This window comes from Thermochaetoides thermophila (assembly GCF_000221225.1).
Source record: "Thermochaetoides thermophila DSM 1495 unplaced genomic scaffold scf7180000011816, whole genome shotgun sequence".
Lineage (NCBI taxonomy): Eukaryota > Fungi > Ascomycota > Sordariomycetes > Sordariales > Chaetomiaceae > Thermochaetoides > Thermochaetoides thermophila.
Window position 1 is genome coordinate 1091464 of NW_006383032.1, and position 14984 is coordinate 1106447.

Sequence of the window (14984 nt, forward strand, 5' to 3'; positions counted from 1 at the left end):
GCAGAGGTGAAAGATGAGGAGGAAATAGATGATGAAGTGGAGGCGGATGAAGAAGCGGAAAAAGAAGACGAGGGGGAAACAGGAGCGAATAAAGATGAAGGATTGCCATTCTGGTCAAGAAGATGATGAGGATGGCGATGAATGGGATGAAGGAAACAGGACGAGGAAGAGGAGCCAGAAGGAGAGTGTTACTGGGATGACGAAGCGGACACGCGAGCGGCGGGCGATGTCCTACGCAATATCATCCGCTGATACCGCGAGCTTAAAGAGGTTCCTGGTGCTTCCCGGTGGCCCTGTCAGCCTGAGTTGGAGGAGGGGATATGGTTGTGCCGCTCTATCGCAAGCACGGCTGGCCGAGCGATGATTCTGATGGAGATGCCTTTCTCAAGGATCTAGAAGCTGCCCGCGAAGCTCAGCAGAGAGACTGGACTGAGGAGGAATCAAGGTTCGGTAATAACATTTCTCAGCAAACTGCCTGGGGAGCACAGCAGACCATGCAAGAGACTGAATAGTGAAGCTTTCTATGGGACCACGTTCAGATAGTAGAGTGCTGAAACTTGGAGGAGAGTTTGCAGAAAGAGACAACTTGCGGAGGACCGGATCGGGATTACGCATCTCTACCATAAACCAACTCTCTTAAATGAACTAAATTGACCATTCCAGTGATCCCATGAGCCAGGAGGGTTAAACCAAAAATGAAGCTCATGTACATCATCATGAAAACAATGTGGTGTTCCCCGCAGACTAAAAATCCCGATAATTACATTAGCCCCGATACAATGTAGGTTTTTTCTTTAAAATAAGCGTGCTGGTTGTGACTTTTTCACGGAAAACTCGTAAAATTACACAACCAGAACCCCACTTCGCCCATGGATCCTGGATGAATTCAACCGTGTCCCCGTCCAAGCATCTCAAATAGCCATCGCTCATACAGGCTTTGGTCAGCCTCTCGATATTGGATCCAGTCTTACAGAAAAAACAGACCAAGCAAACCATGAGTTGAAGGTAGATTGGCGGGCGAATGCACAACCTTCCTGCTCGCCTGGCCCGCCATAACCCGTGATCGAGTCATTCAAGGGACACTAAAAAGACCAACTTGAGGTACAAGCAGGAGCATCACAAGCAACCATGGACACGCGCAGTGTCCCTGACACGGCTTCGGTGGCCGGGTCTGATGTGGCATCGAGCAAAACCAGGCTTCAGCTGCCCCCGAGCTGCGGGCCTCCGGAGCCGGGTCAGCCTACGAAGCAAATGGTTTGGATCGTAAGTCACCCCCCGCTCTTGCTTTCTCTCTACCAGACACTGAACAACCCCCAGGTCTTTGGTGGGACGGGACATATGGGCCGGTCTCTGGTCAAATCGGCTCTTAGCCACGGGGACCTCGTCACTACAGTCGGGCGCGTTTTCGAGACGTCGCCTGAAGACATGGCCAAGGTCAACAGCGACACCTGCCTGGGTTTACTGTGCGACGTGCGCGATGGGGCATCGGTGCGGCGCGTAATTGAGCGCACGATCGCGCGCTTCGGCCGTGTTGATTGCATTGCCAACTGTTCTGGCTATGGTGTTATCGGCGCCTGCGAGGACCAAGACGAGCACGAGCTGCGCAATCAGTTCGAGACCAACTTCATGGGCACCCTGCACATTGTTCAGGCCAGTCTGCCCTACTTCCGCCAGCAGAATGGTGGTCGTTATCTGATCTTTAGCTCTACATCCGGCGCTCTGGGTGTCCCTGGGTTGGGTCCTTATTGCGCGACGAAGTATGCGGTTGAGGGGTTCGTCGAGGCGATGCTTTATGAGGTTGACTCATTCAACATCAAGGCGACTCTCGTCGAGCCCGGACTGGTTCGGCGTGACGAGCCAGCCGATCCTAAAGCCAGTCCGCTGCCGACTTGGGGGCACTTTCTCATAAAACCAGCCAGTGAGGCCTACTCTCATGCTACCTCACCGGCGCTTCACGCACAACGCATGGTGCAATGGCTCGGCGACCGCCAACCAACCAGCGCCGTCAAATGCGCCGAGCTAGTTTGGCAACTGGCACATTGTTCGTACCCGCCGCTGCGTCTACTGCTGGGCAGCTATGCCATCGAGAGCATCCGTGACCGACTGCGGTCTGTGACGGAGGAGCTGGAGGACTGGAAGCATCTGAATTTCCCTCCGCCGCCCGATGCCCCAGGTGCCGAAGAGCTGCTCAAGAAGGATGACAATAGAGATAACAAGGCACCTGAAAGCCAGCAAGACAAAGACAAAGAGGAAAACGAAAAGAAGGAGGAAGTTGAGCAGGAAGCAGGCGACGGTGGGGATGACGCAATGGAGAAAGAAGACGATGAAGAGAAAAATAGGGAGAAGGGCAAAGATAGCAAAAAGGATAAGCCCGAGACAGACGAAATGGATGTTGACAAGGAGCAGGGAAAGGAAATGGAAAAGGAGAACAAAGACAAGGACGAGGTTATGCAAGATGCTCCGCCTGAGCAACCATCTCAAGAGGTTAAACCAAATGACTGATAGGGTTGTCTCATGGTAACCTAAAGGAATGTGCTGGATACCTATATCAGGTGAATTTTCTTGGCTCTTTTAATCCTTGGATAGCAATATAACAGTGGTTCGGATGGTTGTTGTCAGAGCTGCCCCCGTTGATTTCGTTCTGCCCCCTCCCCCCTGAACTCGGTTATTCGCATGGCATCGCTTATTCGAGTTTTCTAAAACCATCTGACGCTACAAGCAGGCTCGCATGTGATACTGGTACGCTATGAGAAAGCGTAAAATGCCCGTAATTTTCGCCCCCGTCGCATCCGAAAACAAGCATTGGTGACCCGCAGGGCTGCCCCACAGCCAACCAAACGGCAGGAAAAAGGGGAACAAGGGGCTGAGCGGGCGCTGCGACCGGGCCGCCAACACCAGCGAGCCACAGCAGCGTCCAGCGTCAGGGTGAAGGCCCGCCGTGGAGCTGCGGTGTGCGGTTTCGGCTGGGCTTGCAATTTAACAGGATTTCAGCATTTCTTTCTCCTCCGTGGCATCTCCTTGACACACGTCTCCGACCCGCCCGTCCTCGAGCTGACGACGACGACGACGACGACATTAAGTCGGATTTTTTTTTTCTATTTTTGCGGAGAAATAGCCAAGAACAAGTTGCTATTTCTGCCCTGAGCGATCTGAGCGGTCAGCCGTTGTGGCTTTGTTCCTCGCACCTCTCTCTTTTCCTTCGTTTCGTGGATCGACGTCAAAAACACACTTCCCGGGCTGCCGACGCCTCCTCGCCTTCAGAAGAATCTTCCTTCGGATTCTGGAGATCTTGATTCTGCCATAATACCACCATTTTCCGAGAAACAGTGGTCGAAACTCGCTTATCCGACTGCCAAGTCACCATCGCCAATAGTAGTAGATAAGATCGATCAATATGTCGAACAAGAAAGAAGACTACGACCTGCGCGGCGCCGACGCCGTTGAGAAGGACCCCTTCCTGGGTCGTAGGCCGGCTGCTCGCCGTCCGCAGCCCACGCCGTGGCAGGTCTGGCTGGACAAGATTGATCACAGTCCGGGTGCCTCGATCCTGGCCTACTGCCTTTCGTCTATCAGTATGACGGTCGTCAACAAATACGTCGTGTCGGGGTCTTATTGGAACCTCAACTTTTTCTACCTCGCTGTTCAGGTATGCCAGACGAAATTGGAGGGGTTACGAGAGCAGTTGGTAGAGAAAAGCTAACAACTTCAGTCTCTCGTCTGCACATTGACCATCCTCGTTTTCAAGCACGCCGGTCTCTTCAAGAACCTTGCGCCTTTTGATCCGGTCAAGGCGAAGAAGTGTAGGTTCTGCCCATTGAACTCTTGTCAGATTCGGGTCTTTGGCTAATATTCCGCGCTCAGGGTTCCCTATCTCGCTGCTCCTCGTTGGCATGATCTACACTGGCGCCAAGGCGCTGCAATACCTCTCTGTTCCCGTCTACACCATCTTCAAGAACCTGACCATCATCGTGATCGCCTACGGCGAAGTTCTCTGGTTCGGCGGCAGCGTCACTCCCTTGACCCTTCTCTCGTTCGGTTTGATGGTGCTCAGCTCCGTCATTGCTGCCTGGGCTGATATTCAGGCCGCTCTTGATGGCATGCACTCTCTCGATACCTCGAGCGCCCTGTCGGCTCTCAATGCCGGCTACGCGTGGATGGGCATGAACGTTGTGTGCACTTCGTCGTATGTTCTCGGCATGCGCAAGGTCATTAAGAAGATGAACTTTAAGGACTATGACAGTAGGTGCCCCTGAAGGAAGGTGTGTCAGAGTCGAAACTAACGAGATATAGCCATGTTCTACAACAATCTGCTCACCATCCCCGTCCTGATCGTCTGCTCGCTGCTCGTCGAGGACTGGTCGGCCGAGAACCTGGCGCGCAACTTCCCTGAGGAGACGCGTAACAAGCTGATGATTGGCATGATATACTCCGGTCTGGCCGCCATCTTTATCTCGTACTGCTCGGCCTGGTGCATCCGCGTCACCTCGTCTACCACCTATTCCATGGTCGGCGCTCTCAACAAGCTGCCCATCGCCATCTCTGGCCTCATCTTCTTCGATGCTCCCATCACCTTCGGCAGTGTCACTGCCATCATTGTTGGCTTTATCTCGGGTCTGGTCTTCACCTGGGCCAAGGTCCGCCAAAAGGCCCAGGAGGCGGTTGGCCTACCTAAGCCTGTTACCATGAGCGCCAGCTCAGCGAGCAATCGAGACGCCAACTCGTCATAAGGGATAGAAGAGAGAGAAAGTAAGAGAGAGAGAGAGAGGAAGAGGAGAGGAGAGAGAAATGGCAACGGCTTGGGGCAAAATTTCCTCGACGCTGAAGCAGCCGGGTGCAACCGAAGCGTGGGACCTGGCCGTTGTTGATGGTTATCTTCTCTGTACATCCTATGATGTTAATCTCTTTCAGCCCCTTCCTTTCTCATTTTCGCCCCGTTTCGCCCCGTTGCCCTCTTTACTCTTCACATAGCCATTTAGTGAACGATCTATTAGTCTTATTTTTTTGTTCTTCTCGCAGACGGAAAATCGCCTGCTTGCAGCATAGAGCTCGGACCTCGTTGATTGGAATGGGAACATAAGGGGTTTTCTAATCCTCTCTTCAACCTTTCTTTCAGTTTCCCTCCATCTTATCCTCTTTTTCCAAAGGGTCTTCTAGCATTCAGCTGAAATAAGAGGCAAAATCAGATGATACAAGGCGCGCTCGACAGGCACGACAACAAATTGGGCGTTTTCTTCTTTTGCGGCAATGTGGGAATACTTGTGTAATGGCAAAATCTGCTTTTCTCCCCCTTTTGTAGGAAGAGAAGGAAGGGACGCCGGTCTGCTTATTGGTTTTAATTATGGGACTACAGGCTCGGCCGGTTTGGTTCGGGCTTTGCTCCATGAATCACGATAACTGGGGTTGGAATGGATGGGTGGTGGTCGGTAGGTAGGGTATGACCAGCAAGTGATGTGTGGGCAGGCGTGGGCATGCTCGGAAGTTGGTAGATAGAGTAGTGAATTGATGGGAGTATTGGTTGCCTTGTATGGTTGCGTAGAAGCAGTAACGGTATGATAGAATGTCCGTCTATTATATAAAGATCCGTCCTAGGTATTATGTCCCGGTGGTCCTGGAGGTGGGAGTATGCTTATAAAGCAGGAAAACTATAAAAATATCACCAACCCTGCTCCTAGACATCTTAGCCAATTATCAACTATCAACTCCTCGTAGGCCAGAAAATTACCTATAAAGCAGCCTTCTTAAACGCCTGCTTCGGCACTAAAGCATTGCTGCCCTCCGTCCACGACCACAAATTCCTCCACCACAACACAGCTCCAGTCACCAACAGCACGTAGTAAATAATCGTCCACAGGATACTCAACCTCTTCCTTTTTTGCCCCCTATTCCCACTCGAATGCTGCTGCCCAGCATCCCCGCCCGCCATAACCGGCACCGCTCTTTCCAGCCCCTCCTCATCATCATCCTCGGGCTCAACCCTTCCCCAAAGTTGCGGCAGACCCATGCAATTACAAAAAGCGTGCACGGCGCACACGCCCAGGAAGGAGCCGGTGCGGAGGAAGAGGAATGTCGCGTACGCTCCGAACAGCGTGGTGTATGCGAATTGAAAGAGAGAGCGTAGCAAGGCCGGGAGGAAGGACACACCAGGATGGGAGAGGCGGAACTCGTAGAAGTGATGCACGTGGGAGAGGCCGAAGATAATTGGGGTGAAGAAGATGATTTGGGAGGGAGTGAGGGGAGAGCGCAGGGTCAAGGGGATGGAGGAGGAGCGGAAGAGGAGTTCTTCTGTTATGGGACCCTTCAAAGTTCAAGTCAGTATGGTTGTTCGGGAGAGACGCCGACTGAAAGGGAGGGAGAGAGGAAGGAGAGGAGGGGGGAGGTGGGGGGGGGGTGGAGGGGGTTTGTGGGGGTAAGAGGGAAGAGGGACTTACGGCAACGATATTCCTCCAACTCGTCCACTCCCATCCGAAAAGCACCTCCCTCGCTGGTGCACAACCCCTCAAAATCCAATCCCTCCAACCGCCCTCGACAACGAGATAAGCGTACAACGGCCCCAAATATAGCACCATCGTCAACCCCAACGCCTTCAGCCCATCCCACAGCCCGACAGGCCATACACCCAACAGGTGCAAAGCCTGTCGGTGTGGGCCACTCAGCACTGCCCCGTCTCCATCCTCAGATGAGGGAACGTACGTCCTCAAGAGGATGATGTACGTCGCGGCGGCACAAGTAAAGCAGGTGAATGTGACGGAGCGGATGCGGGCGCGGATGACGGAAGGGGCGTCCCGTGAGTGCGTGGTGGATGGGCGGGTAGACGAGGAGAGGTAGAAGGGGATGAAGTAGGAGAGGGCGTAGAGGATGAGGAGGAGGACGGTTGTGCGAGTTGTTAAGCGGGGTGGTGGAGGGTTATCTGGAGGGGGTTAGCATTCATCATCCTCGGAACTGTGAAAATGAAATGTGGAGAGGTAAGGGGTATCTGAATTGTAATTGCTGCTTTAGATCACACATGTAAATGGATGTGCGAGTTGAGCAGTGAGATAGTCCAAATATTATGAAATAAACTGATGATATGTCACAAGACGAGACGACTGAGAGAGAGGTGATGAGAGGTGACGTACCCTTATGCCAAGGGTTGATCTTGCTGAATACCTCACCCAAGGCAGGCATTTCTTGCTTTGCCCCAAGTTCTTTTCTCCTGAGCCCTTCTCACTCCGAAACCAAACCCAACTTGAATTTGACGCGAAGCTCAGTACAACGAAACACACAAACAGTTGCACCACCTCAGGTAAGTGATTCCGAATTCTCAGCTGTCTCCGTTCACTTCCGTGGTCGTTGTTCTGCTGCTGCTGCTGCTGCTGCTGCTGCTGCTGCTAAGCGCGTAGCCGCCGAGCTCAACCCCTGCTTAAACGCCGGTCAGAGGTCAGATTGCCTCAGGTACGACAGTTGTCGTTGTCGGTGGCTGTTTTCCTTTTTGCCTACTCTCGGCGATGATGTGCAGATCAATCAAGTGGCCGCGCAAACGGTCGTTTCGTCTGTTCGTATGATAATTTCTTTCTTTCTTTCTTTTTTTTTGGTTCAACAATCTTGAGAGTTTCAATGGAATATGTCCTCAGTGTGTGTTTGGATGTTGACCAAGCTGTCCTGTCCTGTCCTGTCCTGTCCCGTCCTGTCAGATGTCAAGCCGACGCGCTATGCTGCTGCGGCCTTAGGCTCCATCGGCTGTTGAGAGGGGACCCGCAAGCCGAGAAAGGGGCTGTGAGCTTAGGTAAGGTCAGGTTGTTTTCCATGCCGAGAAATCCTCAAAAGAGTTTGGCCTCTTGTCTCCACCTGCGCTTGGCCAGCTTCCCAGCACCGACAGAGAAGATCTTTTCCTTTTGTTGTGTGCGTGTGTATGGAGGATCGACGTCGTCCCGTTGACATTCAAGGTACGTATGGGGCATAAAATAACTCAACGGCTAAGGTTGTAGATGTTTGGAGATGGAATGAGTGAGTGTGTGTGTGGGGGGAGGAGAGAGAGAGGTCAAGACGGGCGCTCAAGACTGACTCGAGGGATGAAATCTTGAGGCTGACTGAGCATTCACTTGTCGCTGTCCATATTGTTCTTCTCCCTACGTATTGTTTTCTTTCCCCTAAAGCATAACTGATGACCTGCCATCAATACTACATGCACAATGGCCTCATGTCCGTGTACCTATGCGTGTGTTTCCGATCGTCGATTGACATTGACAGCCGTCTCCGCGAGATTTGCGCTCCGTCCGTCCACTGCGACTCTACTGACGATCCTCTATACCTACCTGAGAAGGAGGTATACTCCGGGCGGGTTATATGCTGCACTTACCCTATAGTCCGAAGCTATATTATGCTACCTATGACCCGTAGAGCTTAGAGCATCCGTACAGTCGGCTCGGCTCTAATGGCACTTAAACAGTATACTTACAACCCATCAATCCGGTTGAAGTGGATGAAGCCGACATGACAGCAGAGATAGACAGACAGACAAGAGCGAAAAAAAAATAAAAAGAGTAATCCGGATCAGGAACGAGCTATCTCTGTTTATCCATTGCCAGTGCCCGTGCTACTGCAACAGCCTGATCCCCCGCGAGAACCCGCGAATGGGAAGGATACTGGCGATGGTCGCGACCCCTGCTGAGCCTGTGGCTTGCATCGGTTTTCCGAGGGCTTCCACCGCCGTTGAACACGTATCCGGCTCCCCCCCCCTTTTTTTTTTTTTTTGGCCCGTCAAAATCCTCTCTGGCTTCGATCGGTGTGTGCGCCCACAACCTCAACCAGGGAAAAAGAAGCGCCGGGAAATTTTTGGGCTGATTGCTGTGAGACTGCGCACAACCCGGAGGTACTATGCATGGCCACAAACTCATGAGATCGGCAAGCAAGCTCTCCCGTCAGACAAATTCAAAGCGTTGAGGCTCTTGCTTTGCCAGATCTTTGTCGTACCGGCGCCACATGGAACACTTGCGGGTTTATCAAAAAGCTGTGTGGTTGGGTCCGGCGCTGAGAATTTGGTTCGACGGAGGCCATCTTTTTTAGACCACAAAAAAAAAAGGGAGCTGAACTGCGCCTGAACAGCCGAGATGCGACGTTGCGCAGCACATCCTGCCGCATGGTTCCTGGAAAAGCTGGCGTCCGGTCGAGTCGAACCACTCTACCGCTTCGCTCGAGGCGTAGCGACGGCAGAAGCGTTTCGCAAGCTCATCAAGAGGTTGATCATGGGCATTGAGATGCCATCAAAAGATCAGTCAGGATCACCCCGACTCGCGTGGTCAAGCTAGCGCGCGGGGTGACCCAGGATCTAACATCCAAGCTGCGGGAGACAGCGTGGTAACGGGCATTGATATTTAATTGATATATTGGTTGATAGGGTTAGAGATGATGGAGTCGTCGAGCAATGCCGGATGGGAATTCTAGGCTCGCCTTGGTGTGCGTTGGTGCGGCGTTGGCGTCGGTCTTGTCGGGAAGAGGCTCAAAGCCAGAAAAAGGTTTGTTCGGATGAGTTTGCAGCAAAGGTCCTCCCAGCTTCCAAAGCTGCAGAGCAGCTGTCGTCGTTTGGTCCCGGTCGCTGGAAGGGAGGATCCCACGATAGCAACCAGCCGGGTGGAGCTCTCCCAGATCCGAAAACGTTGGGCTCATGCCCAAAGTGGGAATGGCCGGGCGTGGCTGGAGTGGGGCATCCAGGAACCAAGGCTGGGGGGCTAAGCCCAAAAAGGGCTGTCTCCGGGGGGGGGGGGCCCAGTCAAGCTCAGCGAGGGCGTTGGAGCTTCTTGCAAGCTGATGGGATCCACTAAGAGCCCGCTGTCACCTCGCTGAAGCTTGCGCTGGATTCGCTGGGCCTGCTGGCATTCGTTGTCCCTGCAGCAACCGGCCCTATCGGCGAAGAGCAGCAGCGGGATGCGAAATTAAAACTGCCAGGCTGGCAGCCTTGTCCCTGGTGCAGCAAGCATCAGCAAGGCCGCCAAGGGCTTGCAACCCCCCCCCGGCGAGAGCGAGGGACCAGCGAGGAGGAGAGGGAGGAGAGGGGGGGGGGGCCGCCCGAGCGCTGGGCGGTCAGCATCTCGACGCTTCTCCTTGGACTCCTTGCGTGTGCAGCTGCAGCAGCGTCTGGCGCGGCGTGTCTGAGCCAGAAAACAGCGCTGGGGACGACATGGGGGTTTTCGACGGATTTGTGTTGGCGAGAGTTGTGCTTTGGTGATGATGAAGTTGGGGACTTTGGGGGGTTGTTTTGCGCGAATTGCCAAAGCGGGAAAAAAAAAAAAAAAGGCGACGAGCTTCTCCTCAAAGTGACTCCTCAGCGTCCCAAATCTTTGAAGCCAAAGAGCGCAAGTGGAAGCGCTGGAGCTGCCGTGCTTCCCTCTCCCTCCCCCCCCCCCCCCCGGGGCCCCCAGTTCAGGTCCCCAGCAGCCCAGCCAGGCCCTGGCGTAAATCACTTTTCTCCGCCTTTTCCCAAGGTTGCAGTCAACCGAACCTAGTTCCCGTCGACCTCTGCGCTTCTCGTCCACTCCTTTTTCTCTGCAACCCTAAGACGAAACGTTCACGGCCGTCTGGTCATCAGACTTGTCAGACTGTTTGGTTGACTCTCGGTGCGCAGTGCAGACAGGCTGTGGAGAGAGATACCTAAGCTCTAGCCGCCCACCTGGCTGTGTTTCCCGCCCTCTTTTCCTCTTTCTGCCCACTCTCTGCCTTCTTTCCCTCCCACTTGGGACCAGTCCGCCCAATTGGACCTCTGCGTCGCTGACGCTTCCACTCTTTTGCAAACCGGGGAAGGGTGTCTCTGTCTGGTGTCGCCATCGCCGTCGCTCTTTTGCTGCTCCAGATTCAGACCGTCCACATGGCCTAATGCTCAACTGACGTGCATTTGGTGCATCTGGCTCTAAGAATAACCCAACTTTTGTCATTCTTTGCTGCCCTCCCCTTCCCCCTCCATTCCTGCTGTGGCCTCGAACAAACTGCTGCTGCGTTCTTGCATATTCCCTGCATTCGTTTTGCTGCTTGGGACCAGCTCTTAGGCATAATTCCAGCATTCAGCCCTAATCTCGTCCCGTCCCGTCCGTCGTTATCATCGCCGTCAACATCAACAGCCACCCCTACTTCACTCACTCACTCACTCACTCTCTCTCTCTCTCTCTCGCCGAGAGCCACAGCATTACGCTCTTTACGACCACTACTACCACCTGCCGTGACCAACACCTCACCCTGCCCTCGCCCTCGTCCTCACTGCACACCGCAACCACACCGACGCACCTTACGCATACAACCCTGCAGTCTACACTAGTCCAACCACACGCGTAATAGGGTAATAGTATCATCGGCTTCATCCATCTCGAACTCATCTCGACTCGAGTCGGCTCAAGACGTCAAGCGTTGCCGTTGCCTTTCTGTTCATCGTGTTCCCTGCTCCATCCGACGCGTTTTCTGTTCAGGCGACTCCATCGATACGACAAGCCACCGACCACGACCAAAGAATCAACGATTACGACTCGACGTTATCACAATATCAGATTTCTTGCTCGCCGCATGACTCGCTCATGGAAGATTTCTGACAGCCCAACAGCCTCAGCCTCAGCCTCAGCCTCAGCCTCAGCCTCAGCCTCAGCCTCTGCCTCAGCCTTGTCCTCGACCGCGGGAGTCCCTGCCGCTGCCGCCGTGATAATCCCCCGACCGCGTTCCTTTCTCTTCACTAGACAACCACCACCGTACATCCCAGAGCCATGTCGGCGCCGCCCAGCCGACATGGTCCGTCGACACCGCTCCACGAGCGCTCCAGCTCGCAGCAGAGCAACCGCATCGGCATCCGCATCGTGCCCTACTCGCCGCCGCGCATCGATGAGGAGCGTGCCTCGAGCCAGGCCTCGTCCCGCGACAATAATGACCGCCGTGACAGCACTGCCAGCCAGTTCTATGCCAGACGTCCAAGCACCAGAGATGAGGTGATTATGGAAGAGGGCGCTGAGGGCAGTGCGCAGAGCCCAGGGTCCGCATTGCCGTCACCCACAAAACCCGGTTTCTCGTCGGTACGATCCCGGGATGATCGCGTTTCAGGAGTGAAACCCACGGGCGCGCAAAGCGCACAGTCCAGCCAGGCTACCCAGGCGAGCCCCTCCTCCTCATCAGTGGGTCCGACCATCCGCCACGTGAAGTCATCGTCCGAATCCTTGATGGGCGTTGTCGGCCAGCGCACACCATCAGCCTTGTCCCGTTGGTCCCGTTCGTCCAACCCGCCCTCGTCCCCGGGTTCCCCTGGCCCAGCCCAACTCGTGCGGCCCCCGTCCCGTCGCCGTAATCTGCAGTTGGCCATCCATCCGGACGGCACCTTTTCCCTGGTGCGTGATGGTCAGGACCCCTCTGCCCCAACCCTGAACCTGTCGCCCAGCGGCCGATCTCCTCGCCTGTCAGGCACTTCCCGCGCCAGCACCCAGGATTACGCCTGGAGCGATCGCGCTCGCCGTGCCAGCACTCCCTTTACTACCGAGAGCACGGTCGCTCTGGAGAGCGTCTCCGATCTACCTCGCTTCTCCGCCTGCTCTGCCGCTTCTTCCTCTACCCAGATCGTCCCCGAAGAACCCCCGAAGAGCTCATCTCCTTGGGGTTATCGTCTGCTCAGCGGCCTGCGTCCGGCCCCGACAACGCCAGAGTTCAAGGGCAGGCAGCCCGTGTACGACGCGCCGCTGTCTTCAACGACTGAATCCCTGCTTCCCACGCTCCCCGAGGCGGCTTCTTCCGTTGAGGATATTAACGAGAAGAAGAAGAAGAAGGAGGAGGAGGAGGACAAGCAGACGGCGCACGACGAGGAACGCTCTGTGGCACCAAAGAGCTCCTTCACCTCGGACTTCTCCAGCCACACCGTCCAGACCGTGTCCGAGAGGACAAACTACAAGGTCTACGGGCCCGGCTCGACCGCACAGGAGTCGAACGACAGCCTTGCTTTCAGCGCAGAAAGCGCGAAGAACTGGGAGGTCCTGGGCCCCTCGTCTCCCGCCATCCCTCAGATTCCGAGCAGCCCTCCCACAATCCCGCGCGACGCCGGCAGCGACAACTACGTGCTGCACGGACCCCCGTCCATCTCGGACACCTCGTCGCAATCCCAGGCGACCGTTATCCGCCGCAAGCCCCTCCCCGACTACTCTCAGGAGAGCCTGGTGGTCCCGCCGCTCCGGCCGATCCGGAAGCGCTCGAGCGAACGCCTCGGCTACTACAGGCAGCGCTCTCGCGAGACCCTTCGCTCCCGGACCGGTTCTGTTCAGTCTTTGAGGAGCTTGTCGTCCATCTTCACTACTCAGGATCCCACACAGGCCTTGCTTGCTCTTGGGCCTGCTCCGTGGGCGCTGCCGCAACGGCCCGGCTCCAGCTATAGGACCCCCAAAACTCCTACCGGCAGCCGCCCGTCAACCGGTATGATCGAGGGTGCGCCCCATCAATGGAGCTCCCAGCTGTCAACCGTCATGTCCGAGAGTGAGCCGGCTAGCGATCCTGCCATGTCTCCCGTCCCGGGCGGCAGCAGCAGCAGCAGCAGCAGCCACGGCTACCAGCACCATCGCCGTCGCAGCAGCGGCTGGGTCAGCTCCATGCACAGCCGTGGCATGCCCAGCATCTCGTCCTCCATGGTCGGCCAGCTCGAGGAGGCCGCTGCCGCCGTCGTTACCAGCGCCGGCACGGCTTCTGATATTCAGGGGCCGTTGCGCCCCCCTGCGCCGATCCGCATGGTGCATGAACAGGACGAGCACGGAGACGGCTTGGCAGAGCTCAGCCACCGCCCCTCGAAGACCGGCCTGTCCAACCTCTTTCAGGGTGCTAGCCGTTACTTCCACTCTCCCTCCAACTCGCGGTCGCGTTCCCGCTCACGCTCGAACAGCGTCGCTTCCCGCGCCAACAGCTTTACGTCCAGCATCCCTGCCTGGGCCCGTGTCTACTACGGCTCCGGTGAGCGTCGCTGGCTCGGCCACAAGCCGTCCTTCCTCAGCCTGGCCGACACCAGCGAAGACGGCAGCAGCCGTCCCCCGAGCGGCTACATTCCCAACGGCAGCGAGTCCCCCGGCACCGACCAGTTCCCCCAGACCATCTACAGCCCGCGCAAGCGCCCAAGGGAAATCCGCCCCGGCCAACAATCCCAAGTCCCCCAGACCCCCACCGGTCGGCCCACGAGCCAAGCCGCCGCCGCCTCCTCCACCTCCATGGACGTCACCCCAGCTCCCCCGACCACCGTTAACAACATGCTCGCCCCCCCCGAGAACCGCTTCCTCCGCACGCTCCGCGAAAAGACTTCGTCCATCTGGTCCCCGCACCTGCTCCCTGACGCCCACGCCAAGCGCTACAGCGTCTGGGACCCGCCCAGCGTCGACTGGTCCGCCGACAAGGGCGGCTTGTTTGGCCGTCGCAACATCCAGATCGTCCTCTTCGCCCTTGGCTTCGTCTGTCCGCTGGCTTGGCTGTGCGCGGCTTTCTTGCCGCTGCCGCCTAACCCGCGGATGACGTGGGGGGGCTCTGCGTCGACGGATGAGGAGGCCGGTGTTGATTTGGATAATGCGGGCAGGCCGAGTAATGGTGGGAGGCCGAGTAATGGCGGCAGTGTAGGGCGCGGATATCCTATTAGGGAGTATCAGAAGATGGTGATGGAGGAGAAGAAGTTTGAGAGTGCCCGGTGGTGGAGGGGACTTAACCGGGTTATGACCGTCGTCGGGGTGGCGATTATTGTCGCCGTAATTGTGCTTGCTGTTGTTGGGAGTCGGCAGCGCTGGGGGAGGTAAACCTCTCCTCAAATCCTCCCGGGGTTAGACGTTTGGAAGATGTGCTGGTCGGAAAAAGGGCCGCCAACTCTCTCACATACACTCCGTCTCGCACATACATACCCTCAACACACGCTCGCGTACATATACACTCCTACACATGCACATACACATGCACACCCAGTGCGGTTACTGCTTAACGATGCTTACGACAAATGTTTCTTACGTACAATACTATGGTTACTACTACCTAAT

General features: G+C 55.8%; 4 protein-coding genes across 4 annotated transcripts; 3 read left to right on the forward strand and 1 right to left on the reverse strand.

Moving 5' to 3' along the window:
* Positions 1 to 1128: 1128 nt before the first annotated feature.
* On the forward strand, positions 1129 to 2502 carry CTHT_0023920 (uncharacterized protein; the record flags this gene model as incomplete). The annotated part of the gene is made up of 2 exons (XM_006692791.1): positions 1129 to 1263; positions 1318 to 2502. The coding sequence occupies 2 exons, from the start codon at positions 1129 to 1131 to the stop codon at positions 2500 to 2502; spliced, it is 1320 nt and encodes a 439-aa protein (XP_006692854.1).
* Positions 2503 to 3394: 892 nt separating this feature from the next.
* On the forward strand, positions 3395 to 4727 carry CTHT_0023930 (putative GDP-mannose protein; the record flags this gene model as incomplete). Its single annotated transcript, XM_006692792.1, has 4 exons — positions 3395 to 3646; positions 3710 to 3800; positions 3862 to 4239; positions 4291 to 4727. 4 exons carry the CDS (start codon positions 3395 to 3397, stop codon positions 4725 to 4727), a joined length of 1158 nt encoding a protein of 385 aa, XP_006692855.1.
* A 995-nt stretch (positions 4728 to 5722) lies between these two features.
* CTHT_0023940 (uncharacterized protein) lies at positions 5723 to 7164 on the reverse strand (the record flags this gene model as incomplete). Its single annotated transcript, XM_006692793.1, has 3 exons — positions 5723 to 6295; positions 6429 to 6907; positions 7116 to 7164. The coding sequence occupies 3 exons, from the start codon at positions 7162 to 7164 to the stop codon at positions 5723 to 5725; spliced, it is 1101 nt and encodes a 366-aa protein (XP_006692856.1).
* Positions 7165 to 11717: 4553 nt separating this feature from the next.
* CTHT_0023950 (uncharacterized protein) lies at positions 11718 to 14750 on the forward strand (the record flags this gene model as incomplete). Its single annotated transcript, XM_006692794.1, has 1 exon — positions 11718 to 14750. The coding sequence occupies one exon, from the start codon at positions 11718 to 11720 to the stop codon at positions 14748 to 14750; it is 3033 nt and encodes a 1010-aa protein (XP_006692857.1).
* Between the last annotated feature and the right edge of the window lie 234 nt (positions 14751 to 14984).